General features: G+C 49.7%; 1 protein-coding gene and 1 long non-coding RNA gene across 2 annotated transcripts in view; one reads left to right on the plus strand and one right to left on the minus strand.

The window, feature by feature from the left end:
* The first annotated feature begins 2,512 nt into the window (after positions 1 to 2,512).
* LOC136297033 (uncharacterized) lies at positions 2,513 to 10,555 on the plus strand. The gene is made up of 5 exons (XR_010723064.1): positions 2,513 to 2,589; positions 2,991 to 3,100; positions 5,884 to 6,105; positions 6,307 to 8,473; positions 9,093 to 10,555. It is a non-coding gene; the product is annotated as an uncharacterized lncRNA (long non-coding RNA).
* MEGF11 (multiple EGF like domains 11) overlaps positions 2,553 to 27,517 on the minus strand; it is a 253,547-nt gene continuing 228,582 nt past the window's right edge. The window contains exons 22-26 of the mRNA XM_066196632.1: positions 22,332 to 22,450; positions 15,801 to 15,867; positions 9,758 to 9,814; positions 3,655 to 3,861; positions 2,553 to 3,426 (exon numbers count right to left, since the gene is read on the minus strand). Of these exons, the coding sequence (XP_066052729.1) occupies positions 3,266 to 3,426; positions 3,655 to 3,861; positions 9,758 to 9,814; positions 15,801 to 15,867; positions 22,332 to 22,450 (611 nt within the window). The 3' untranslated portion in view covers positions 2,553 to 3,265. The remainder of the gene's footprint in view (positions 3,427 to 3,654; positions 3,862 to 9,757; positions 9,815 to 15,800; positions 15,868 to 22,331; positions 22,451 to 27,517) is intronic.

A 27,517-nucleotide genomic window follows, 5' to 3' on the forward strand; every position in this document is an offset into this window, starting at 1 on the left:
CCTGGCAGCAGATCCTGGCCCGGGCTGGGTGACACTCCTGGGGCAGGAAGGTGCTTCCCGGGGTGTTTGGGAGGGACAATGCAAGTCGTTATTCCAACTGAATGCTTCCCAATGGGGGATTGTCCTGTTCAGCTGCTGATTGATCATTCTGTTCCATAGTTGGCACCACTTGTGTACTGAAGTGTCTCCTTGCTAACGGGAGACAACTGATGGTATCAGACCCTGCTTTGGGCCCTGGAAGGAGCTTTCTGAGGTTCTGGGAATTCCATATAATGCTTCAAAAATGGGCTTTGCTTGCCAGAAGTTTTTGCTCTCACCTACACATTTGAAAGCCCCAACTTTTAACAATTACTCAGTGAGGATCAGTGGTTCCTGTCTTTGATGGGAGTTGAGGTTCTGACTCTTAAGCAGAAAAGACATGGAATTGTTCTGATTTAAAGACATTTTTTATTAAGCTAGAATTACTTATTCTATAAATTCAGACCTGATGAATTTCCAGTCTTAAATAGCTTATTGAGTGTGGCTTGTCAAATTAGATTACACGCTGGGCTTTAGTTAACAAGATTTTTAGAAATACGAAGCACAAATACTGAAAAGCTTCAGCACGTAGCAGTGCCTGCATTGCCTGGGACTCATTTGCTCTGAAGGTGTTTCTGCAGTGCTGCAAATCTGTGCTCCTGAGTTATTCATTGGTCTCTCCGGGAGCTGCTGGGCTGCCTCGTGTCCTGTCCCATCGCTGCTGGCTGACCCTGGGTCCTCAGGTGTCCACCCAAAGGCCTGGCACCCTGTGGTGGCCCAGGGCAGGGTCAGCACACATGGGGGGAGTGCAGGGGCTCTTCCAGCTGGGATTGTGCATTCCCAGGAGTCCCACTGAGGCCAAACTGCCGAGGAACTGGGAGAAGGGTGTGCAGAGCCACTTACCTCTGGTTTACTCCAGCTTGGAATGGCAGCACTGGGTGTTCTGAGCCGTCCTGCCACTTCTGTCCCAGCCTGGTGCCTGGGGGGGTTTGACTGAGGGGAGCAGCCACATCACCCGGAGAGCTCGGATCTGTGCAGGGCTGGAAGTTTTGCTCTGCAAATGAGTACGTTGGAGAACTACACGCTGAGAGAAATTCAATTTATTTTGTACAAGGTAGGATACCTTTGCACAGTGAACAAATATATTACAAATCTGTCTTGCCTTAAAAAAGTATTGCCATTTTGGTGCCTGTTTCCTAAGCTAACGCTGATATACAAGAAGGTACTTTTTTTTTGTGGGTTTTGTTGGGTTTTTTTTTCCTGTTAAGCTCTATGCACATCATTGCATTTGGTGTCAAAATCCTGCTTTGAAAAAAACCAAACCAAACAACTGAGCACGTCTCTGCTCTCTGGAGTCTCATTGCAAACTACAGCAACACACCAACGTGGGTCAGGCCAGCAGCTCAGGCTGCTTGTGCTGGGTGCCAAGGTGGGTCTTAACGAGAGTATTCCTCATCCAACCGCCTTTCTCTTGATATTTTTGAGGTAAGTCTTTCCATTCATGTACGTAAAATATATTCCTACTGGGCCTACAAAATAATTGTTTCCTTACGTCTCAAATAAGGCTTTCCTGGAAAACAAAATTGCTATTGCTGACCAGCCACGGCCCCCATGCACACAGGCAGCATTCAGGAAACCTCGTGGGCAGGATCCTGCTCTGGGAGCCCAGGGGTGTCCAGGCTCAGACCTGGGGCTCAGGGCCAGCATGACCACCTGGAGGCTCCTGGCTCCAAGGGAAAGGCTCCCAGGGGCAGAATGCCCAGAGCCAGGGGCTGTGATCCCAGTGTGAGGCTGAGCCATCTGTGGGGACACGGCACGGTGCTCCAAGGATCCAGGAGTATTCCCAGAGCTGGGATCCCCTGAGCTGGGGGGCTCCTCTTGCCGGTCCCTGAGCCCGGCAGGTCACAACTGAGCTCGTGCTGTGAGCAAACCCACGGGGCTGCTGTCATCCTCTGCTGCTCCCATCAGACTGGCGAATGTGCAACAGAATGTTTTTTTATATTTAAAAGGCAATCAACTTGCTACTTCCACGTTTGCCTAATAAAATTACATACTTAGAGTCAATACTACTTCATGCTGAAAATCTACAAGGAACTAACGGCAAGTACTCTACTTTCTAGGTCAATAGAGATTATAAATTAAAAAAAAATATCATGGTGGCTCCGTCCAAAATTTTACCATGGGTCAGACCCTTGATAATTACTTCACAAACAGCTGCTGAAAAAGAAAACCCAGTTTCAGCTCCATTTAATGACATTTCAGGTAGAATCATCAACGGATAAAGTTGCACTACATGGTAATGCACATCAGATTCAGAGGTGTCATCAGTGGCATGCTGACAGTGAATCATGAGGAGATGGTTTGGGAAGATGGGAGAGAAGCCGATGTGGCTCAGCTTTGAGAAAGGAAATGAAACCAGGGCTGGTCTGTGCAAACCTACAGCATCCCGAGGCAGGAATTGGAGGGGCAGCAGCTTAAACTGCCTGACAGATCTGCTGGATTTAGCTATCAAAAGAGAAGCTGCATGAGGAAAATCAAAGCCTACCTGTGCCAATCAACATTAAAAGTGTGGTAAGATGGGTGTGAGACTCATTGTGGAAACTCCATTCATTAGCAAAGATCTGGGGATGTTTGGAAAGATATTAAAAACTGCACAGAAAGTGTTTGTGTTAATATTCCTCAACTCAAATTCTCTGGTAGTGGATATAGAAATGACAACCTTAATGCTAATTACCAAGCATGATCTGCACAGGTTGCACATGGTGATGGCAGTAAATGAGCTTTCCAGACAGTGAAATGACAAGTTTCCCTGCTCTCGTTCAGAAAAATGTCCATTCCAATGACAAAGATGAAAATAAATTCCAGCGTATTCCTAGTCACCTTGTTCCTAACAGTAAAAGGTTTCTTGAAGCAGTCAGTAGAAATGTACATCCTGAAGTCCTTAGTCCTTGTTTTTGTGGTTTATTTTACAGCAAAGCCAGGGTTAGAACACGCCGCGGAGAGTTTTTGCCTGGAGCACGAAGACACCTTCCTGGGGTGATGTGCTCCAGTCCCACGTGGAGGAGGCTCTCGTTAGTTCCAGGTACCCATACAAAAATGTCTTTATAAATAACATCATGCAGCAGCAGTTGGCCCAAGCTGATGTCGTGTTAGGTCCTTGCCAGTCCGCAGGAAAGGAAGGAACGGCTTCTCCTGTGCTTCCTCACAGTCTGTGTTGGCAGCACAGGGCCCGGTGAAGTCCATCCCTCTAAGACTGCTTGTCCCAAGAAGGGCCGTGCGTGGGGCTGTGCCGCACGGGGAGCAGGTCGTAGTGACCAGGAATGTGACTGTTCCTGGGCAGGTCATACGGGTTCTGAAGGTAGCTGGCACTCCGACTGCGGGCGTCCTGGACTATGCTGACAGTGGGCTCTGGGGGAGCAAGGAGAACTGGGGTGTGGTGACCAGCAGCAGTCCCAAAACTCCTGATCCTTGTGGGTCCTTCCCAGCTTAGGACATCCCCCGCTGTGCCTCAGCTCCCCAAACCAACACACCAATGCTCAGGCCTTCCCCCTGCCAGTTCATCCCTGTGCCATGCCAAGCCCAGGATCCCCAGGACAGGGGAAAACCACCAACCCCCCTGTGCCACCCACTGCTTACCAACTTCATAGATGTTTTTATTGGCTGTTGATGAAGTTGGCATTTCGGAATACGGGGACTCCCTGTGACCAGGTGATTTCATTTCCACGTAGCTGCTCTCGGAGTGTTTGCAGGTTAAAATGGGGGGGTCTTTAATGGTGGCGTATGGGTTTTCGCTGCTGTTCAGGGAACAAGTGCTGGAGCTGCACACAGACTCTTTCATATAATCTGCAAAACAAGAGTGGAGTGGGTGCGTTAGGGTCATTAGCTTAATTAGGTTGATTATAACTGAGCCGCTGCAGGAAGGCTGGGGGGGTGGGGACAAGGGGGCAGGGGATGAGGAAGATCCTTGAAGCCTCCAGCACAGACACCCGGTGCTTGTGCTCTGGGTGTTCCAGACCATTGCATCCACCACTCACTAGCAGGAAAGAAGTGAAAACCTACTCGGTACTGAAGGTTTTCCTGTGAAAGGTTCTAGCTGTCGTTTACTGCAATATTTCGTTTGAGGTGGCAATCCTTTCCCTCCCTCCCCCTAATTGCTCCGGAGCCGCGTTTATGCCGCTCCGCCCGCCCTGCAGAGCCAGGCGCGGCCGCGGGCAGTCGGCTCTGCAGGCTGCACCTGCTGCTGGGACCTGGCTGCTCAGCCAGCTGCAGGGAGAGTCCCGGGGCCTTGGTCACGTCCAGTGCCCTGTGTTGGAGTGCACGACATTGCCACAGGCTCAGAACTGCACCGGTGCAGCCTCTGCGTGTGCAGCCCCTGCTGCTTTGGGGGTTACCCAGCATCCTACAATCTGGGAATGCTTGGGTTTCCACAGTGGGGGACAAGCCTCCGTTTGAGCCTCACTTTTGCTCTGCTTCTTTTCCCCCCTTTGCTGTAGACATGTCCTGCTCCTCTCCCCTGGGCTGGAGAGCAGGTGACAGGGGCACTACATGGGGAGAACAAGGTTGGCATGAGAGCTGTGACCACCGGGCTGCCCGGTCGGTGACCCTGGCTGGGATAGGCCAGCCTGCTGCAAAGTACAGTGCCAGTCTTGCTTTAAAAATAAAAAACAATAGAGAATAAATAGGTCTTAACATTGACATTCAAGAACGTGCCATTGCTGCTGTGTGCATCCTGCTGGGCAGTGCCAGTAATTTAGAATTAGAGCGATGCAATGAAAGATGAGGCATTTTCTTGTGCTGGGTTACAGTACAAAGGCAGATCCTGGTATATATGAAATACTCCCGGTGAAATAGGGGGACTTGCAAAATAGCTGCAATCCCAGCTGCCCCCGCTGTCTAGTATGGGAGACAAAAAGAGAAATTCAGGTTAAGAAATAGACAGACAACACGACATCGCTTCTCCGCTCCAAACCTCGGCTCTGAGCCTGCCAGCCCCGTCCTGCTCCCTCACGTGCCAGCTCTGCTCCAGTGTCAGTGATTTGTCCCTCCTGCAGCTCTGGGGTTGTGTCTGTATCTGTGTGTCTGTGTGTGTCCACCGCCCCTGGCCAGGTGCCCCTGGTCCTGGTTGAGCCCTGAGGGAGGTGCCAGGTCGTGCTCTGCCACCTGCGGCCGGGTGTTGCCTTCCTGGGCTCTGATTTCAGTGGGACCCACAAGGCTGGAGAGCCCTCAGCTGCCAGGGTCAGTGACAGCAGCTTGCTGGGAAGCTCCAGTGCGCACAAACAGCTGGGACCATCAGGGATGGGGAGGCTGGCAGAGGCCGGGCACCAGCGCAGTGCTTATTTAATTAGAAAACTTGGAAACTCCTTGTCTGACATCAGCCTGGGTGAGATGAGCAGTGCCTTTGCTTCCAAGTGAAACACGCCTGGTTTGGTACATGAAGGAGATGGGAACCAGAGCAACAGTGACATTCCCTGGCTGCTGGCTCCAGGATTTGTCCCTCCAGTGTCACCAACCCCAGCCCAGTACAAGTAGAGTGGAAAACTGCCCCATCCCATCCTTCTACAGAGAGATGGAGCGACCCCGTGAGACCAAAGGCTTCTGCACATGAGTGAGCTCAGTGTTGGCGTTTGCTGTGTATGTGACTTAAATCCAGGTGCCACAGTCTGGGATCTGTTGGTGTTAGAGGTGAGGGAACCACAGACAGCCAAATGAAAGGCTCAGCTCCACCTGCCAGCGAGTTACAGCTCCTGGTGGCTACTGCAGGAACACAGAGCTCGTTAGGAGAGCCTGGGCAGCCTTTAATGAGCCACCTCTGCAGTTTGGGGTGAGGGACGTGAAGATTATCATGAACTTCCTTCTCCATTCCAGGCAATGCTGCTGAGCAAATGCTCACAGAGTGAAAAGCAGGATTCCCTCTATGCCCCAAGAGCCCCCTGCAAAGCATTCCCTGTCAGCACCGTGGCTGGGAGAGAACAAATCAAACCAGAGCTGGGTGTACATTCAGGAAATGTTGATTATAAAGGACTGCTGGCTGCCACAGCAAAGAAGAGCAGAGTGAGAATTCCTCCTCCTGCAGAGCTGCAGCTGCAGGTAAATAGCTGTGTGGTTTGTTTGTGGAATTGGGCACATTGGAGCTGGCAAAGGCAAAAATCCCATCACATCAGCTGTTTTATTTCATCCAGCTCAGCTACTTTTATCTCCCTAAGCTAAAATTCACCTGCACTGCAGTTAGGGCTGACGTTACCTCCCAGGCAGGTGTCCCTCAGCCTTTCCTTTCCTTTCCCTTCCCAGGACCAGTTGGAAGAGAGCAATGAATACCACTTGGGCTGCCCAGACCTGTTTGGCCTCTCCCAGGAATTGCCTTTTCCCAGGAGAGGTTGAGAAACAACGTTCCTGAGAGCCCAGAGAGCCCATTCCTGCTCGGTGTCTGGCTGGGATCAGACCTTGGCTTTGGACACAATATATTTTATGGAGCACCAGTGGATGTTTGGGACTCTGGGTACACCAGGGAGTCATTAGCCCTCAAGAAACATAATGTGCAAGATTGTGGAGGATTTAACTCCAAAGGCTGGAGAAGCAGCTGAGTTACTTTGTCATTAAGGTAATTTGAGGATAATTAAGAAGCCTGGCATAAATTGTCAAATTTTGTTTCTTGAATTAATTTAAGCAGAACAAATGTATTTAGAGATTCTCAGCCCATGGTGCTGCAGGCCCTGGCTGTGCTGCCTCCTCATCCCTCCCTGCCACAGTCTCATGGAGGTGGAAGCTCTGCCCCACAGTGCTGGGACTCACTGGAAGCACTCAGTCAGCTGGACTTCCAGAGAAATATTGGGAATATGCTCTAATTTTGAAGTCCCTGCCTTCTGTGTTGCCTGGATACCAACCACCAGACCTTTGGAGGGTTTATTTTTATTAGCAGGGACTGGAAATGTCCCTCCCACAGGCTGGGTTCCTCTCTTCTGCCTGAATTTCCCCTGGCAGTGCTGATAAGCCTTGGGTCCCACAGCAGAGGTGGAAGTTGTGAGGAGAGGTGCTGTGCCCTGGTGGAAGGTGCTCTCCTGCTATTTAACCCTTGTTGTGCTGGCCCTAAGCTGGCCAGCCTTGGCTGCTGCAGGGACAGTGACACAGCGAGGGTCCACTGCTGCTTCCCAGAGGGACACATCCTGTACAACAACCAGGGGAACCACCCTGAGCCCAGCCCTGCATCCCTGGGATCAGTGCTTCTCTCTGCTGGGGTTTTCCTGGCTCTCCTACAAAGCCTGGGTGTTTTTCCTTAAAATGGTCGTGCCTGAGGTCACATCATTCCACCAGTGCAGCAGTATTCGTTTTAAAAAAAAACAAACCTCTAAACACCAAAGGACTCAGCTGAAAGGAGAAGTTCAGGACTGGTATCACTGAGCACCATGCACAGGAAAGAAACTGCTCAGAAACCTGCTCTGAAAACCCTCGTGCCTGTTTGAGCCCCTGTCACCAGGTGCCGCAGGGCTCAGGGCTGGCACTGTGACACCTGGCAATCCCAGATCTCTGTTCCCGACCCCTGGAGCTCCAGGGCACTCCTGGTGCCAGGCTGCCCAGGGGACACCCCTCTGCTGGTGCCCTGCTCTGGGCACAGCCCCCAGCTCTGGTCTTTCCAGAGAACTGGGGGAGCAGGAGGTGGCCCAGGTTCACCACAGCCTGGCCTCAGCCTCAAGCCCCTGTGCCCCGTCCCTGCAAGGCTCTGTGTGGTCCAGGGCACCAGAGACCACTTCCAGCTGCAGGACCAGGCTGTCCCCAGTTAGACCACACTGGTGGGAAAAGAGATGGTTTTAAATCGGATGAAAGTAGATAAAAAACCAGGCGCCCGCCTGCCAAGTCTTTTTGCTGACAGAATCCAATTGTTTGGGGCTGGGAGTTTCTTCCTCTCCATTTTCTGAGGAATGCGGTGAGTCAGGGCCTGGCAGGGCAAGGAGAGCTCACTCTGAGCAATGGGCACATTCCCAGCTCCTCCCGGGAGGAGACTCCCCTGGGCCTGGAGGTGCCCAGGCTGCCACGGAGCCCTGGGGCTGCCTGAACCCAGGAATTCACCTTCAGAGGGGCCTTGGGAACCTTCAGTCAGCCAAGGAGAGCTGCTTCTGAGAGCCCTCAGCACCTACGTGCCTGCAGGTGACCTCCCAACCATACCTGGGAAGCCAGGTGTGTCCCCATGTCCCAGCACCCTGCCCCTGCCAGCCCTGCCTATCTGAGGCAGCTGAGCAGCCACAGAGAATTCCAGCTGTGCCTTCTGAGCATGATTTTTCAATTTGCAAAGAGATAAACATGTAAAGGAAATGGTTCAGATGCTAAAAATTAAGGAAAATCTGTAGCAGCTGAAAATGCCTTTCGCAGTTTGCTGTCACTGTGATTCTTTTTCTCTGCCCCCACTGGTCCCCCTCTGTGTGACTGTGCCTATGGATGGGAGCTCCTGCTGCATGTGCTTAAGGTACTTTTAAACTTTGTAACTACAGTGATTTAGTTTAAACTAATGAAGTTAAGAGCTCCACGTGAAGAGAACAACCAACTCCATTATAACAAGATTTTTCTTTTGAAAAAGGGAATCACTGAAGTAGCTGAAACCAGTGGATTGAGTATTTTGAATATCATAAATCATATATATCATATACATACACAATCCATTCGATATTTTTACTTTAGCTTTATCAACAAAGAGTTGGTCGTGGATCCTTGGTTTCCTTTGGTGATTCTGTCTGGTAAAGTGACGTTCTAGCAAATATCGCATCCCTGTATTTTGAAAACAGCAGCTACAAAGTGAATATTGATGTCTAGGCCTGGCTGTAAGCTGGTTAGGGCATCTAATGTGGAATAGCTTTTGCTATTCCTCGTTATTAGGGACAAAGGTGCGGCTCCGAGCAGCTCAGCCGTGGCAGGGCAGGGGGTGGCGGAGCGCCGCTGTCCCCGCGGCTCCGGCTGCGCCAGCCCGAGGGCGCTGCAGGAAAAGCCTCTGTGGCATTTCCCTCCTCGCCTCCCTGAGGGACATTCCCAGGCGGAACAGCCTTGGATGCCGATCAAGGACCTCGGCCTGAAAGCTGCCTATTCCGCAGGGGACGGATCCCTCGCTCCATCCTCTGGAGCACAAGCTCAGTGAGCTGACCCCCAGCCCGACCTGCCAGGAGCTGTGGGAACCTCCGTGCCAAGTGCTCCCGTGGCCCAGACGGAACTGGAACATTTAGAATGTAAACGTGGAGGAGAAGCGAAATGCACAACCGCTGGGCCCTGCGCTCATGACTCGTCGGAGATCCTGTTTGAGACCTGCCCTGGGGTCGGTGCCCGCAGCTGCTGCCGCCAGCGCGGGGGCACCTCGGCCTCGGGGGGGGCTCTTCTGCGGCTCTGCTGGAAATCCCGCTCGGCAAAGGGCACGAGCAGGGGCAGGTTCTCTCCTGGCGGCTTTCTCTAAGCTCAGCGTGGCCAGCAGCCAAGAGCAGCTCCCCCAGAGCCTTTGCCGGTGGCCGCCGGGCGCTGCCTGAGCGTGCCCGGGGCAGCTCCACCTGCCCGGAGCTGAGCCCTCCCTTTCTCCCTGTGCTGCAGAGCCCGCGGCCCTGGGCAGCTTTGCATCCAGAATTGATGGCCCAGGAGCGCTGGGAGCCAGGCAGGCAGCGGCGCCGGGGGGTGGCTCTGTCCCTCCCTGCCTCTGCCGGGCTCCTATCTCACCTCTTCTAGGACACCCTCCTCACACCTGGGCAGGGTTCTGCAGCTCTGGATACCATACCTTTGAAGCTTTTTTCCATTATGTATGTGTTCTGACGTCTATCCATCCCACAAGCACCTGCATAAAAATGATATATAATGGAAAACAAATAAATATTTATGTAAATTGGATTGCTTTGACTACTGAGCAGCATATATTCTTCCCTCTAAATTGTACATCAAGGCCTTCATTTAGGGAGGCTCTTAAGCACATCCTCAGCTGTAAGCACACACTCAGCTCCAGTGGGGAGTCTGTGCACGCCTGGAATTATGCATGTGCTTAAGAGTTTCCCTGCAAGGGAGAGCTCTCTGCGGCAGGGTTACCAAGAGCTGCCATCCATCAGGAGGTCGGGATAAAAACCATCTGCTGAGACATTCGTTACTGGAATGGTGTGAAAGAAGCCTGAAACACGCCCTTCAAATCTGAGTCTGCAGGTTGCGTTCGTTGCAGCACTCTGTGACTAATTTTAGGCTTTGTTTTGTTCGTGGAGAGTGTGTTATTTAACTCACAGCCTCAGACTCTAAGGTGTGTACAACCTTCTTAAATTACCTACTATCAGTTTGCTCATGAATTTGCCCAGTTCAGCGACTGATGTGACAACAGTCCCTAAATGACCACTGTGCTCTGAGCGCAGCACCAGGAGCAGAGCTGACAGCAAACAATTCTGCCCTGTGCAGCTCCAGAGGAACTTGCTGTTCCTCACAGAAGCTGAGACAGAAAGGGATGGGGACCTTTTCCATTTTTACGCCTGCAAATCATCCTAGATATCAATCAAAAGGAAAATCTAATGTAAGCCTTTAAATCTTTTTAGCTATAGAGTCTGGTGTTTCCTATTGACTGGGACAATCAGTACAAATTTGGTTACTGAGAAATGTCCTTGTGGCTTATGGGATTCCCAGTCAAGTAACTCAGTTACCCTGGAAAGAGAGCCCCACAAACAGCGTGTCCCAGAGGTCTCCCAGCAATGTGTCCTTGTGTGTCCTCTGGTCTCTGCAGAAAAGTTGTCACGGCCATGGGCAATGCTGTACCAGCCCTTTTTTGTGACAGCTTCATTTTTATTTTTAATTTTTTTTCCTAAATAAGGGAAATGGCTAAATTAGACAATAAATGTGTTACTGGCACATCAAAGACAAACCAATCCTTTGCTCTGGTTCTCAGTGCCCATCCCTGGGCACAGGAAAGGGGCTGGTGGCACCCGACTGCCTCTCTGTGATGGGGCTCTTCTGGCCACCAGTGACCCCCCGGGCCATTCGAACACCTTCTGCTTTGTTTTGCACAACGAGCCGATTCCCAGACCCCTCCTGCTGCAGACAGCGAGGCAGACTGGGACGTTTGGGCAGCTCTGCACCAGGGCAGGATGAGCTCTGTGCTGTCCCAGAGCAGGATGAGCTCTGTGCCCTGTCCCAGAGCAGGATGAGCTCTGTGCCCTGTCCCAGAGCAGGATGAGCTCTGTGCTGTCCCAGAGCAGGATGAGCTCTGTGCCCTGTCCCACAGCAGGATGAGCTCTGTGCCCTGTCCCAGGGCAGGATGAGCTCTGTGCCCTGTCCCAGAGCAGGATGAGCTCTGTGCCCTGTCCCAGAGCAGGATGAGCTCTGTGCTGTCCCAGAGCAGGATGAGCTCTGTGCCCTGTCCCACAGCAGGATGAGCTCTGTGCTGTCCCAGAGCAGGATGAGCTCTGTGCTGTCCCAGAGCAGGATGAGCTCTGTGCCCTGTCCCACAGCAGGATGAGCTCTGTGCTGTCCCAGAGCAGGATGAGCTCTGTGCCCTGTCCCAGAGCAGGATGAGCTCTGTGCCCTGTCCCAGAGCAGGATGAGCTCTGTGCCCTGTCCCAGAGCAGGATGAGCTCTGTGCCCTGTCCCAGAGCAGGATGAGCTCTGTGCCCTGTCCCAGAGCAGGATGAGCTCTGTGCCCTGTCCCAGAGCAGGATGAGCTCTGTGCTGTCCCAGAGCAGGATGAGCTCTGTGCCCTGTCCCAGAGCAGGATGAGCTCTGTGCCCTGTCCCAGAGCAGGATGAGCTCTGTGCTGTCCCAGAGCAGGATGAGCTCTGTGCCCTGTCCCACAGCAGGATGAGCTCTGTGCTGTCCCAGAGCAGGATGAGCTCTGTGCTGTCCCAGAGCAGGATGAGCTCTGTGCCCTGTCCCAGAGCAGGATGAGCTCTGTGCTGTCCCAGAGCAGGATGAGCTCTGTGCCCTGTCCCAGAGCAGGATGAGCTCTGTGCTGTCCCAGAGCAGGATGAGCTCTGTGCCCTGTCCCAGAGCAGGATGAGCTCTGTGCCCTGTCCCACAGCAGGATGAGCTCTGTGCTGTCCCAGAGCAGGATGAGCTCTGTGCTGTCCCAGAGCAGGATGAGCTCTGTGCTGTGTCCCAGAGCAGGATGAGCTCTGTGCTGTCCCAGGGCAGGATGAGCTCTGTGCCCTGTCCCAGAGCAGGATGAGCTCTGTGCCCTGTCCCAGAGCAGGATGAGCTCTGTGCTGTCCCAGAGCAGGATGAGCTCCGTGCCCTGTCCCAGAGCAGGATGAGCTCTGTGCCCTGTCCCACAGCAGGATGAGCTCTGTGCTGTCCCAGAGCAGGATGAGCTCTGTGCCCTGGCCCAGAGCAGGATGAGCTCTGTGCTGTCCCAGAGCAGGATGAGCTCTGTGCCCTGTCCCACAGCAGGATGAGCTCTGTGCTGTCCCAGAGCAGGATGAGCTCTGTGCTGTCCCACAGCAGGATGAGCTCTGTGCCCTGTCCCACAGCAGGATGGATCCAATTCCTCCCCTGGCCCACACCCACGGGGCTGGGGCTCCCCAAGGCCGTCCCTGGGGGTCACACATCCTCCTCCTGCCAGGGCTGAGCACATCTCCAAGGGCAGCAGTGTCCAAGCAGCATTTGGGGCTCACCCCACGGAGCAAAGGCTGGGAGGAGCAGCTGCAGAGCTCCCAGCTGGGGTCTCCAGGGGAAGGGGCTGTACCCACGGAGAGGCGGTGGCAGGGAACAAAGGGGACCCAGGCTGACCCATGGGGGGGTGCATTGCCCTTGGGAGGGCCACACAACCCCACAAAGCCCTTCCCGACCCCAAATTCCAGGTAATTCTGCCTTTAGTTTTCTCTTTTATCTGTTATAAAACTGTGGGTTTATGGCCCATTTTTTGTATTCACTGGGTTCCTCGGGAGGTAAATGAATAATAGATACATTATTTTTTAAACTGCAAAAGTAGTTAATGTGGAAAAGTCCTAAACAGGCCAGGGATCTGGCACTTTAGTAATGTCCAGGTTTAAGTCTGAAGCTAAATTATCTGCTGGGGTGAAATCAGTGTCTCTGCTGGAAATAGTTTTCCACACCTTTTGGCTTTGAGAAAAAAGTGAAGTCAGCTGTGAATCAAACTTATAGCCTTTGGTCCTCTGGAATAAACACAGCTTTGAGTCACTCCTGATGTGCTGCAAATCCCACTTTAGTGTCTGCATCCAGGACTGCTGTTAGAAAAACATCACAGATCAACTCAGCCCTGCCTGCAGCTGCTGTGGCCAGCGCTCCAGATAATGAGACAAGAAGAGCTCAGGTCAGTGGTTTGGGAGTTTTCACCTGCTTGGGATGAGAGCTGGAAGCTCTGCCACTGCTCAGTGCAGACTGGACTAGAGCAAGAGGGATTACTCACAGGGCAGGCAATTCCAGTTCTGCAACGAGACAGAGAAAATGTCAATTCTCAAAGGAAAAGCCATTCCCTGAAACGAGGAGCAGGCTGCCTTGGGCAGGCAGTGACACACAGGAAGGTGACAAAGCCGCCTCTTCTTGGCACAACAGAATCCCCAAATTCTGATGTCTCAAGGCCACGGCCATGGGAATTTCTTGTGCTCCTCCCCAGACTCCTCTGAACAGAACCAGCTCTCTGAAAACCTGGAATTTGAAGCTCACTAACAAATGTGCAGCAGTTAAAGTCCAGACTTTGTCCTTGCATTTCCCACTTGGAAAGAACATGAACCTGGCAAACAAAGTCCTGCAAAACAGGTAAAACCCCTGCAGTCTGGTGAGGTCCGCTGCAATTAAGAAAATCCTTATCACTGCAGGTTTTAGGAGATGAGTGTTGAAGTTAATTTTGGTGCGGATATTCTTACAATTTCCTTTCTCCATCTGTAATTCTTGTTTAGGACACCCGCAGTTTCTGACAGGGCTGCAGACATTTCTGGGAGCCTGGTGCTCCTCATCTGCGGGGTCCCATCCTTTGGGATCACTGGTTGGGGAACCAGTGGAGAGTTTCCATCCATTCCAAATTCCTCTTCCATTTCCCTCTCTCTTCTCGGCTCACTCCCACATCTGCTCTCTGTGACAATTCACGGGGTCACAGCAGAGGAGTTGGGCAGTTGTCCACTGCTATTTTTAACTTTTTAAGTGAATCCAGCCCTGCCCAAGGCTTGCCTGCTCTTCCAACACACGAGTTGGAGCATTTATGTCATGAAACTAAGGCTGATCATGGGATCAGAAGGTGGAACACTTTTTCAACTGTGGCACTTCTGTGCTTGATGAAGTTTGAAAGTCAAGATTCCCTGTGCGACCTTATTAGACTTTTAATTTATGTTTAAAATTCAAAGTTGAAGATTTTTAACTCTCTTCTGCAATTTTCATGAGAGGAACCTGCAGCTTTTATTGCACAACAGTAATACCAAGAAATGAAACCTTTTTATTTTCATGTAAAAATGGCCTTGGTCTGAACAAGGATTCGACATTATGACAGTTAGCATGAGCAGGCATTAATTCTGGTACTGAAAAGAAAGGAAAAAAAATCTAATTTTTGTCAATTAGTTTGAAAAAAGAAAGAAAAAGTTATCTTGGATGCAAAATTCTATGGGAAAAAAGCTGAGAGTTTTGCTGGAGGCCCCTTAGCTAAAGTATTTATCAATTCTAGATCCTTCTTGCTGCAGAGGCATTCAGCATCGTTTCTGCTGGTAAAATAAAATGCATGAATGCAGAACAGAGGCACCTGGGGAGCCCAGGACAGCACAAGTTTAACACAAACAAAGCAGATAGTGTGCAAAAAAAGCAGCAAAATGATAAAAGGAAAATGGACGTGGTTTGAGAAGCATTTGGAAAGCCTCACACACAACCCCCTCCACGTCACGTACAGATAAGCACTACAGCGGTTCTGCACCTTATGACACAGAAAACATTGGTGGTGTTAAGGATGAAAAGATTTTGCACTGAAGCTTGACAGGTTTGTGATTTTCCTGATGCAGGGAAGAGTCTTTGGAGCGAGGCACGGTGTGGGCCCAGGGGCAGTGGCAGGATGTGATGCCTGGTGCTGCCCTAAGTTCATTCCTTTGCCATGTGAGCTGGGAGACAGCTGAGTGTAAAAATCCCATAATATCCCCTAATGCTGCCCTTTCCCTCCTCCTGCATATTTTCAGTGAGATGTTACTAATCCCAGCAAAGGGAAGGGCAGATGCTTTCGGCCACTGATGAGCCAAACTCTGAGTGCTCAGATAGGAAAACAAATAGCATCCAAAGCACTAAATCTGGGCAGGATTTGAGCTAAGAGCTGCTAAAAACCCTGTGAAAACTCAAGCCAGGAAGCCAGGAAGAATAAACTCAGGCAATTAAACTTCACTCTTGGCTTGGTTGCACCGGCTGGTGGTTCAGAATTGCCACGGAATGATTTACTGGGAGATAATGGAGCATTGCACACCCCAGCTCCCACAGAGGCTCCACACCTTCATCAAGATGCCAGTATTTAGTACTAAGCTTTATTAAGCATGAAAGGGGAAAAAGAAAAAAAAAAAAGAAAGCCGAATTTGAATTTTTAATGTCCTGAGTTAGTCCTTAAAAAAACATTTATAGAGTAGATGATAGTGATTCAACAGAGCAACCTTGGAAGGGAGACTGAAATGAATATTGACTTTGCTTTCCCACTCTGTGGTTTGTGGTAAAGGAAACAATTTTTAATTCTCCGTCTTTCACTCCTGGCAATTCTGATCGTGAAATAAAGACAACAGCAATATTCCTCATTACTGTTAATGCCTTTATGAAAGGCTGATTTGGATTTGGAAATGCTCTGAAGTCCACTGAAGTGATTAAAGTGTTTAAAAATTACTGACCTAGTTCATTCAGATAGCTGTAGGGTCTCCAGTCTGCAGTTTCTCTGTCAAGGATTTTGTTACTGAGCTGTTCAAAAAGTATGATAATGGGTTAATGCTGGAAGAGACAGACAGTTCCCACCCCAGACTGCAGCCCAAGGATGTCAGGAACAAAAACGGGAGGTGACTCCTGCCTTGGCCTCACCATCTCAGCCCTTTCTCGGTGTGACTTGGACAGCTGTTCAGTAGCATTAGGGAAAATCACAAAGGAAAGTCACTTCACCAAGCCATGAACACAAACATGCTGGAAAACACGGGATTTCCTTCACAACCACGACTCAGACGCCTGTGGACGTGGGGTGATGGTCCAAAAGAACCCATGGAGAGGGATGGACGGATCAAACCCCCTGGAGCAGCATGCACAGAGGGGCTGCCTGGGGCTGCTGAGGCAGCTGTGGGGGCACTGACAGGAGATGCAGGGGACACGAGTTCTCTCAATTCAAGGAAAATAACTTTGGCAATGGTGGAGCACAAAGGAGGCCCCTGTGGATCTGCCAGCGAAGAGGAGGGTCCAGGGCTGCCCTGCAGGTGCTGCTGCTGGGACTGCACCTCCCAGAGCCTGCAGTGAGAGGAGAGGGGCCTCTGCTTTGGGGTGCTCGGCCCCACTGGGCCGGGACAGAGCAGAAGGGGCTCCACAGGTGAGTGGTCGCCAGCTGAGCCCTGCACGGGGTCTGGGAGTCACTGGAGGTGCTAAAAGTGCTGAGTTTTCCTCCTCACATTATTCCCTTGAAAGCCACACCTGCTGGAATACAGCTGGTCCTGAGGAAGTGTCAATTCAAGAGCAAATCCCAACCTTGTTTCTGAGAAATTATGAAGCCATCACTGCCCTCCTGGGTCTGCTTCCAGACTGGGAAGCCTCCTGCTGTGTTTGGAAGCATCCAGCTCTGCTGTTTTACTGTATTTACAAGGAAGTGCTTAACAAAAAGGAGGCTAAAATTGAAAAAGACTGTTCAAAATCACCACAACATCTCATTTTTCCTGATCTATCATTCCTTTCTGCTTAGCTGTCTCAATCTGTTTTTAGACCTGGAACAAAACCCTCCACTGATGTATTGAAGCCTATTGGGATATTAAATCCCAGCGGGGGCCCAGCACCTACAACCACATTCCAAAGGCATTTTCACCCCTCCACAGTCCATTCCAAGAGCCCTCAGGGCTACTGCCACCCCACCTCGGGGACCAGCATCCCTGCGTTGTCCCTGTGCTCCCGCTGTCCCTGGGCACTGAGGAAGATCTGCAGGAAGCCTGGAGAGCCCAGGAGTCAGTTTTGGATCATCCAGCTGCTCCCTGTGCTTCCCCAAACTGGGAATGGAAACAGAGACAGCAGAGGCAGGGATGGATGGATGGATGGATGGATGGATGGATGGATGGATGGATGGGTGAGGGTGATGGATGGATAGTGGATGGATGGATGGATGGATGGATGGATGGATGGATGGATGGATGGATGGATGGGTGAGGGTGATGGATGGATAGTGGATGGATGGATGGATGGATGGATGGATGGATGGATGGACGGATGGACGATGAATGGATGGATGGATGGATGGATGATAAACTGATGGATCCATGGATGGATGGATGGATGGATAGTGGATGGATGGATGGATGGATGGATGATGGATGGATAGATGGATGGATGGATGGATGGATGGATGGATGGATGATAAATTGATCGATTCATGGATGGATGGATGGATGGATGGAGGATGGATGGATGGATGGATGGATGGATGATGAATTGATGGATCCATGGCTGGATGGATGGATAGTGGATGGATGGATGGATGGATGGATGGATGGATGGATGGATGATGGATGGATGGGGCAGTTGGACAGTCCAGCAGGGGCAGGGGGATGAAGAGCAGATCCATTTGGAATGTGGTCACTGGGAGGAATTTGACCCTTGGCACCATCAGTTCTCCTCAGCAGAACCCACGGCTTCGTTCTTCTCTTCAAAACTTGCAGCCAGAACACAAGTGCTGATTTTTCAACCCAGCTGCACCGCTCAGAGCACATTTATTAAAGTCTTGGGGTTTCTATTAAAAGCTGTGAGTTTGCAGGATTTATAAATCAGCTCACAAACCTAAAATTTGGCATGAAGAGCTACGGACTAGAATTGATTTTTTTTAATGAAATGATTTGGGGACATTTCTAAGTTTTTCTGAATGCAGTTTTTCTAAATGTGATTATAGCTGTCTCTTTGTGCTACTATCTTTTCTTAACACACTATAATTTGTTAACTTTTTTTTTTTTTTTTAAAGATAGAAAATACTTCAATTTTTACTGTGAAGCAAAATTGCTTTTCTGGAGGAAGAAATCCTTCATAGTAAATTCATCCATTAAAATTCCAGGCTGGTAACTTTAGCAATTTGGTTAAAACTACCTCATATCTGGCAACTTTTCCTTTCAGATCAACGAGATACCAGCCTGAGTAAAGCAAAGCCATTATCTGCCTGTCTGAAATAGCTGGATAGATGACAGTAGCCACTTGATCACCACCAGCCGTTTGTCAATGCCCAGGTTTTTAAGTCCATGGTGATTAGGCAAAGAAGTTCTGGCAGGAATTCCATCAAACCTTTATCTTCCAGGAGAGCAATCAAAAATTTGACATTTATTTCCCTAACTACTGACTTCAGGTCTCCCTGGTCCAAGCTTGTGCTGCTCCGTTTTAGATGCCCATCCTGAATGTCCTGTATTTGCAGTGCTCCTTTTTCTTGGGCAAGTTTTAGTCAAAGGTACTTCAGTGCTGCTTTCTGTACTGAATTCCTTTTATTAGCTGGGTGACATCCAGTCAGACCATTTCCAGTGACCTCTGTTTTGCAGTTTCTAATTTTATGTGAAGTCTTTGGTAGAATTTAGAACTTCCTTTAATAGATGTGAAACTGCTGGCTTTAAAAATTCAGCACATCTAATAGCAATTGATTTTTATGATGTCTGTAGAAACCAACACCTGGACTTTCGCTGCGGTGCTGGAAGGGAATGAGGGTGGAATTATGAGCTTTGCAAAAGCTCAAGGTGAGAATCCTCCATTTGCTTGTGAGCAGTGCAGCAGCCTCATCCTTTACACAGAGGATTCTTCACGAACTTTGCAGCACATGGTAAAAGTGAGATTATTTTTTATTTCATGTACAATTCAAAAATTCAGACACAAAGCTGGCACTGACGCCCTTAGAGTGGTTCTGTGAGTTGTCCTGCCAAACACCCTCCGAACAAAACATCCTCAGCATCTGAAGCCGGGTCTGTGGCTCAGCAATGAGATGTCTGATGGGAAGACACAGGTGTGGAGGTAGGTAATCTCTATTTGTGTGCTTTGGGAATTTTTGGTGCAGTAACCCTGTGGCAAAAGTTCACCCGAGTTCAGGTCTGATTCTCCTCGGTAACTTGCAGCGTCGTTACTCGTTGGTGCTGCCACATGTCATGAGAAAAATGGCCAAACCTACTTGTAGGAGCTCATGAGCAAAGGTCAGGATTTGGCTTCACTTAGACTCACAGTAAAATCTCTCTTGACTCCAATGGTCCCAGCATTTTCCTGAGCCCACTTGCCAAGCTCTGTCCCTTGGGAAGAGCAGTTACTTGTGGCAAAATGCTGGGAGTTCAAAGCCGGCACTGAGATGCTGGAGCCTCCTCCTGAACCTCAGAGCTGCAGATCCATTCTCAGGGACCTTGCACAGAGATGAAACTCAGCCCTACAAGCTCCTGCTGGCACCTGGGACAGGCTTGGGGACAGGACTGGAAGGGCTTGGATCCCCCAGTCCCGGTGTCCAGCTGCCTTTTACTGCAAACACTCGGGCACATAATCCCTCAGAGAGAGCTGATCAAGCTCCATTTTAACAGTAATCAGATTTCTTTGTCCCATTAGTCTTCCTGGGAAGCTATTCCAAAACCTCACTGATCTGATGGTAGAAATCCAATTTCCAGCTTCGATGCATTCATGGCCAGTTCATCCTCATTTGTTCTCGAGCCAGCTCTGTCATCTCACTTAAACAGCTCTCCTCCCTCCTGGTGTTTACCTTGCTGTATTTATAGATGGCAATCGTGCTCCCCCTCAGCATTCATTTTGCCAGCTGAAAGCAGCCAAGCCTTTTTTCAGTCTTTTCTCAAAGGCTCCCCCTTCTCCTCCCGCGTGTTTTCCTCCTGCCCGCGTTCCAGGCTGTGCTCCACTGGCACAAACACACTGGGGAGGGTTTAATGCCTCCACTGGTGCTTGTCTCTCAGCAGCTTCAATGGTTCACCTTCAGGACCTGAGCAGTGGCCAAATGTCTGCCTGGCAGAGAGGGAATGAGGAGGTGAGATCCTTGTCCCTGCTGAAGCCTGGCCCTGGTCCCATCCTGTGCGGACAGACCCACGTCACCAACTGTCCCCAGTGCAGTGCTGGGCCCTTTAGCTCCTGCTAAAGCCTCACCCACCTCCTTCCCTGCAGAGGTGCCACCCTGGGAACTGCAGCAGGGTCAGCACACAGTGCTGGGAGCCCCCAGCCACGGATCCTGGAGGTGGGAGAGGAGAGCAGGAAGGAAACAGGAATTATTGTGTAGAGCTGGGGGAGAAAAGAGACTAGGAAAAGGGACAGGAGAAATAAAAAAGATAAGAGAGATCACCAAGAGAAGAGGGGAGAAAAGGCAAAAGGCACAGAAAGAAAGGAGAGAAGGGCAGGGAAGCACAGGAGAGAAAACTCCTTAATCCTCCCCAAACTGGAGCAGGGCTCCCAGCTGTCCTGCCTTGGTGCTTTGCCCAGGCTGGGAGAGGAATGGCTCCAGGCCTGATCTCCTTGGAGCACAGGGAGGGTAACACATCCCCGGCTTTGCCTCAGCACTTCAGAGATTCCTCTGCCTTTTTTTTTTTTTTTTTTTTTTTTTTTTCTTCTCATTTTGCATCTGTGCTGGTTCCTTTGTGACCCCAGCTGGCACTGGAAAGAAATGAATCCTCCAAGTACAACTTGTGCACATTTCTCTGCAGAAAGTGAGAATGGCACCAGGCAAACTGATTTGGAAATGAACTCGTTAAGGCAGCTATTAGGGCTTTATTTGCTCCTTTGTCTTACTTGGCTGCAGAGCTGCAGACAGACAAAGTGTATTTTTGGCCATCCTCAGCTATTCAGCACTGCAGAGCGTTCTCATTAATAAGTGAGATGCTGGGAGATCTAAAGGAAATATCAGGCCATATATTTTGACAAATACCCTGAAAATACCAGTTCTGTTCCAGGTCTTTCAGTGATTATCAGGACAACATGACTGACTACAGTGGCCAGAGCTGCAGCAGCTTCCAGGCCAGTCTCAAAGCACCACTTGGGGTTTAAACCTTTCCAGCAGCTTCGTTTTTGAAATAGTTCTGTGAGAAGATGGCACTGCAGGCTGGGAATCCAGGATAGGTGCTGGCTTTGACCTTTTCTGAATTCATTTAAATTTCTGCAAAAGGATTAGTGGTCCAGATGGACACTCGTCCTAAATTTGACATTATGAGCATTTGCACTTTCAATTTGGGGAGCGAAAATTCATGATGCAAGGGAACCATCTACATCAAAAAAACATATTTACACATCTGTCTAAACATTTCTCTGAGAAATCTCTGGAGCCAGCCTTTTTATTACATTTTAATGAGATTTTCTTTCAACAACCAAGAAATTACTTACAGGAGCACATGCAGAGATATTTTTGCCTGTCCTGTACAATACTGTCTTTTTTGCATTCATCTTGTTTGTATGGCATTCCAGTGAATAGTTACATTTGGATTAAGGTGACACAGCCTGAAACACCATCATTTTTAAAGCTGACAACCTTGATGAAATCAATTGCATTTCCTTTTTCCCCTGCTCCCTCAGCTTTGCCCCATCTGGGCTTATTTAATGCTCCAAAGGAGGAGCTGTTTTACCATTTGCCATATCTAAATTTACTGCTCAAGTGCTAAAGTGTTGTTCGTGAATGGTCTGAGGGAATCAATTGCAACAAATGATAAGGAAGGTGCTCTTGGATGTTCCAGTGACAGGGTTGGAATAGCTCTGCTGGAGAGCCAGGAGTGACAGCAGAGCTCCCAGAATGTCCCTGGATGGGTCAGGACAGTCCTCAAAAGCCCCCCCCGGTACCTTCTTGCATCTTTCAGCTTGTCTGTGTCAGCAGGGGATTTGTGTCTGATGTGGGGAACAACGAAACAGCAAAGCGAGACTACTGATTAATGCTTCATTGATTTCCTGGTGTTGTGTTAATGGATAATTATATTTATTGAGTTATTTATCTCTTCTGAGAAGCAAACATACCTCAGAGTTGCTAAGACACCAAGCCTTGCTGACCCAGACAGGCATGAGACTCCAGTTCCCATTCCCAGAGACTGGGAAGATACAGGGAGGGGAAATCCAACCTTTCAGTGCCTGGGAAGTCAGGAATGCTACCCTGGAGTTGGAAATAATGCTGGCAGACAACAGGGCCCCAGAGACATTGCTTTGGTTGGTTTCCTTGAACTGATCAGAACATTGCTACAGTGGGGTGGGGTAATATCTACCTTACAGGAGCTGTTTCCATCCAGATTACTGGGAAAGAAGCGTGAAGTCACCCCACATGAGAGAGTGTGGTAGCTTGGATTGGAAAAACAATGAACACTGCTGCTACCTTGGGACATATCTGGGAAGAAAACAAGTCATCACAAAATACTCTGGCAGCCACAACAGTTCTTAAGAAACTGAAAACAAGGTAGAGACAATCTCGTTTAGAAATCTTTGTTGGAGTACTGGGCGTTCTCAAACATTTGGAGATGCAATCTATCCTGCATTATGGTGTGAAGCTCTTGACTCTTAGCATTAAATATGAGAGAAAAAAAAGCAAAATATTTAAATAATACAATGTTATCTCCTTGAAGATGTTAATGAAGTCATTCCTGACAGTCCAGCTGCTTTGCAGGTGAGGGAGGAAATGCATGGGGCTGCAACACAGCTGCCTCCTTAGTTTAACCTATGGAAGAGCCCCTGGGCGGTCTTGCAGTTGAAACAAATGAAACCCCTTTGTTGCAGAACCAGGAGTAATGTTAGAAATCAAGGTGCTATAACCGTACTAAGGAGTCCAAAACATTTTACATTGTGTGCAAAGGCTTTTTAAATACCAAAGCTGAAAGGAAAACCTGGGTAGTTACATTGTATGCTCAGAGACATTTTATCTATTTCCTCAATTTAAGTTATAAACACATTCACCAAGCAGAATAATTTACCAACAAAGGCATCATATTTATCCTGGCAGTTCTAATGAAAACATCAATCCCAATCTGGTTCCAGCTGCACAACGAATGGATACACATTTCAAAGTACCATCAGGAGAAGGGATGGAAAATTTCAACGGGAGCAGCATCATTTAAACAACGAGGCCCTGTAAGGAGCAAATGAATGGGCTTTAATAAAGCGTGGGCTCCAGCTGCAGGCAGAGAGGGTGGTTGTGGGGAACACCTTCGTGTCAAGGGGTGATGAAGGGCTGGGGAGGCTGCTTGAGCCCGTCACCACCTTCACCGAAGGCTGGCAGTGGTGGGTGAGGAAGGACAGGGGTCCCCAGCCACCATCACCCTCCCCTCCGTGCCCTCTGCCTTTGCCTCACTCTCTGAACATGCACTTTGCTTTGCTGACATCTTGTGGAGATCTAGACTGAGCTTAATTTAGTGCAGAATATCCTGTTTCCGAGCAGGGTTTATCTGCAGGGTGTCTCTTACATAAGGGCTGTGGCTCAGGGCTCGGGGGAGGCTGCTCCTGCATGTGCAGCTCTGACCGAGCACTTCTTTTCTGCTGAAACATGCAAAGGGATTTTCGAGGTCAGCTCGATTTTGTGGTAAGTGCAGAGCCTTTGAGTCCCAGCTGTTTTCCAGAGTTGCTGCTAACAAATTATCTCAGACCAGGATGTGATTCCAGAGCTGAAGTCTTTGCATTGACCATCTGTCAGCCAGGCTGCCGGGGCTCTGCCATCTCCCCCAGCCACAACTTGGTGACATTCGCAATCAAACCAACAGGAGACACATCTCTCTTGGGGTCTGCCAGTGGGAACTGGGGCTGGATCCCACCCCTCATGTCAGTGTGGGCCCCCCACCAATACAGCTGCTCTCACACAGCCTTGAGCCTGCTCAGGGCCTTGGCCCATCCTCCCTCCGCACAGCCCACGGCCCCAGGTAAACACAGACACTTGGATTTGTGTCTTTCTGCTCTGAAAGTGTTGGTGGAGTCAGTTCTGCCTTCCCCCTTCCCTTATCCACTGTGGATATTATTCCTGTGGGAAGGAAGAGCCAGGACCCTCTGGCCCTGCGAGTCCTCACCCAGCTCAGCTGCTGGAGCTTGTTTTCTGCACCCAAAACGAGCTGAAATAAAACTCTACCAGAGTGCTCTACTACTTAACACAGTTTTGAATTAGCGACCCTGAGCTTGTACACATCCCCCCAAATCCTTTTCTTCCCCCACCCCTTGCACGCGGCCCCCTGAACTCAGAATTACTCCTTCTGCACAGTTCCCTGTGGTCGATACTTAAGTAGCCACCCAAAGTGATTTACCTTGATAGCAGAGTCCATTTTCTACACATTTATTCATGAAGCTCTTGTAACTGCTGGCTGGAAATACATCAAATTCAAATCTAATGCTATCCCTGTTTAAAAAAACCCATCAAAAGAAAAAAAAAAAACCCCAACCCACAAAAAATCTCTCTCTTCCCAAAGGTGAGAATTTTATTCTGGTCTGAACAGTAAGGAAAGATTTACATGGCTAAAGGAAATGGAATTAGACTGAGCTCCTGCTCTGAGCCTGGGCTGTGGGGTGCCACAGAGAGCATCAGTCCCCATCCTGCAGGACAGTTCTGTGGGAACTGGGCACCAGCCCAGCCACAAAAAAGGGAAAAAGTGAGCGCTCTGCAATAAATACAAGCCCAGACTTCTCAACTGCTAAATGGAACTGCTTCCTTCTCTTTGTGTGGGTCTTCTCTGCCCACACGGTGTCAGTGAGACGGCTGAAGGCTCCAAACAGGAGGGTTCACTCTGCCACCTCCCACCACCCATCAACTGCAGATCATTTCTGGAAGTGTCTTGTCTAGGCTTCAGGATCCACGATGGTTTATTTGTGGCAAGCTTTGCTTAGCTCTTGGCTCTCAGCAGAGTATTCACCCATAGCAGAAAGTTTGCTAAGACCTTGGTAAGACCTCAAACATCACTTCAGCCCATAGCCAAGTCTTTATGAAAGTCCCACTAAGAAATCTCTGCTGCTCTCCAGCACCACCACACAGTTTTCCCTTCTGGCCCCATCTCCTTGAACTAAACAACCTGCACTTTAAAACCTTTTCTGGATGTAGTGCAGTGCTCTCGTGCTGGGGAGCACCATTTTGATTCCAGGCTCATTTGGGAAAGTTTGCTCTTTGATCCACATGCTGTGGAAAAGCCCTCCCAGCATGGGTGATTTTCTTCTCCTCTGGCTGCTGGGCAAAGTGTGGGTTTTGCTGCCACAACCTTCATCCAAAAATGCCAAAGAGTCCAAGGGCTGCCCAGGGGGTTCCCCTTCCTCATAATCTCTCTCACACATATGCACGGATTATCAGCCTCACAAGAGCTGAGGGCGTAAAGAGCAAAAAACATCCTCCAGAAATAAATGTGCTGGAAGAAATTGCTGCCTCCAGGAGCCAGGGATCTGTGTATTCAGAAGCAACACCACCACTACTCAAATAAGAGTAAACAGGCAAAACAAACACTGGCGATTCAGGAGAGCCATGATGTTACAGCCCTCAGAGGGCGGGATGCTGCACCATCCAGGTGGAATTCCGGCCAAAGTACCTGGGTTTACATGGGGTTAGGTCCATTGGACAAGTACATCGACGTGGTATTCTGCCCTTAATCCACAAGCAAACCTGCAGGTGAAGGTTGGAATCCCTGTTCCCTGTGTGCAGTATTGCTGCTGTCCTTCAGCATCCTCTGTAACACACGTGTGCACACCTGCCCTCAGACACACACCTGTTGTCTTGCCAGCCACATATTCCTCTTCTGGGAGCTTCTCTCAGTACCCACCTCTCCACTTTCTGCTGAGGAAGGTGACCATCAGCACCTTTTCCTGCCTCTCTGCTCTAAGGAAGAGAAGCAGCATTGGTAAAGCCGAAGTTGGGGGAGTTACTGTGAGTAAGGGGAATGTGCTGGAGGACAGTCAGGATTTGGCAGGGAGTTTTCAGAAGCTCTTGTCTAGAATTTGTGTATGCCCTTCTAAAAAAGGGCAAAACCCAAAACTTGAAACAATGCTGGTACCTGCAGGCAATTTTTAATGAGCTGAAGATGGAGCAGTGTGTGTCTATCTTCTTAATCTTCCTCTGCAAGCTCGGATGGCAGAGTTTTCCAAGGGGGAGGAGGAAGAAAACTGTCCTTGTGACCTCCAGAAAGAGATGCCTGACCCCACTCTGCTGCAGCTTCCTGACTGATACAATTTCTACTGCTAGAAGGACTGCACAAAGAAAGTAACAGGAAAGAAAAGGCCCAGCCTCTGCATCCCCATCACTGACTGAGATGAACAGGAAAGAACCATTATCCAATTTCTTTCTAGAGAAGCCCATGAAACCCCCCTGACCTGGTGCTGTCGGAGTTTGTGAGGACCTGGAATTGAGGGTTTTTACAAACTGACCTGACGCAGACCAGCAATACCACAGGGGCAGAACTAAACTCCCAGCCCAAAAAGAACGAAAAGAGATCCCAGGTTCAGTGCAGATGAGGGATGTGACCCCAGCTATTTAGGATGGATCCAGGAATTCAGCCATCTCCAAAATACTTTTGTTCCTCATGTACTTAAGTATCCTATGGCACCAGGAGCTCTGGGAAAGGTGGCTGGACCTGAGAGGAATGTGAAGAACATCTTGTTTCTTACCCAAACGGGCAGCTTAAGCAAGAGCCAGCAAAGCTAAAATTCAAAAACAACAAGGAATGAAAGGAGATCCATGATGATTTCTCCCCCCATCTGTAGCTATCAGGAGAAGGAATGCTCTGCTGAGTGGTCTAGACATGAGTGTAGTCAATGGAGCTCAGCAGAGAGCCCTTGATGTGGGACACACCACGGCAGGAAAATGTCCCTGGGACGAGGACTGAAGTCACTGTGCCATGAGAAGCTCTGTGATGAAATTCCAGGTGTAGCCAGGCATTACCATCATTGGCTTCATGGGAGAGGCTCCTTCCAGGCACATCCTTGGCGGGGAAGTCCATAAAAAGCTTTCAGCTGTGCCCCCCTGAGACAGCAGAGAAGCCAAGGGGCCTCGAACATTTGGAGTAGAAAGCAGAAAGAAAAAGGCACTGCAGGCCTGGGGAAACAGAGCTGCTGGGCCAACCTCTGCCTGCCCCAGGGGCTTGTGTTGGGCTTGGAGTTTCAGCCATTTAAAAGGAAGAGAAGAAGTCAGAGGGCAATTAACCCCAAGAAGTGGAAAAATCAGAAGGAAGTAAAGCCACCTCCCGCCTGGCATCGCCCCTGATACTGGCCAGAGAGGAATGAAGAAGAAAGACAGCACTGAAAAGGGGATCACATCCCCCAAAATTTAGACAATCTGTCAAGAAAAGCTGTCCTCCACAGCAGTAGCAGAGCACAGAAAGAAGGAAGAACGTTTTGATCTTGAAGAGCCTTCCTCTTCCTCTCTCCTGCTTTCCTCAGCTCCTGGGAAAGGTGGTTCCCACCAGCTGGGACAAGGACTGGTCTGCACACAGCAGAGTGACAACAA

Source organism: Chamaea fasciata, unplaced genomic scaffold (assembly GCF_029207755.1).
Source record: "Chamaea fasciata isolate MVZ Bird 193981 ecotype frontalis unplaced genomic scaffold, bChaFas1.0.hap1 SCAF_14, whole genome shotgun sequence".
NCBI lineage: Eukaryota > Metazoa > Chordata > Aves > Passeriformes > Sylviidae > Chamaea > Chamaea fasciata.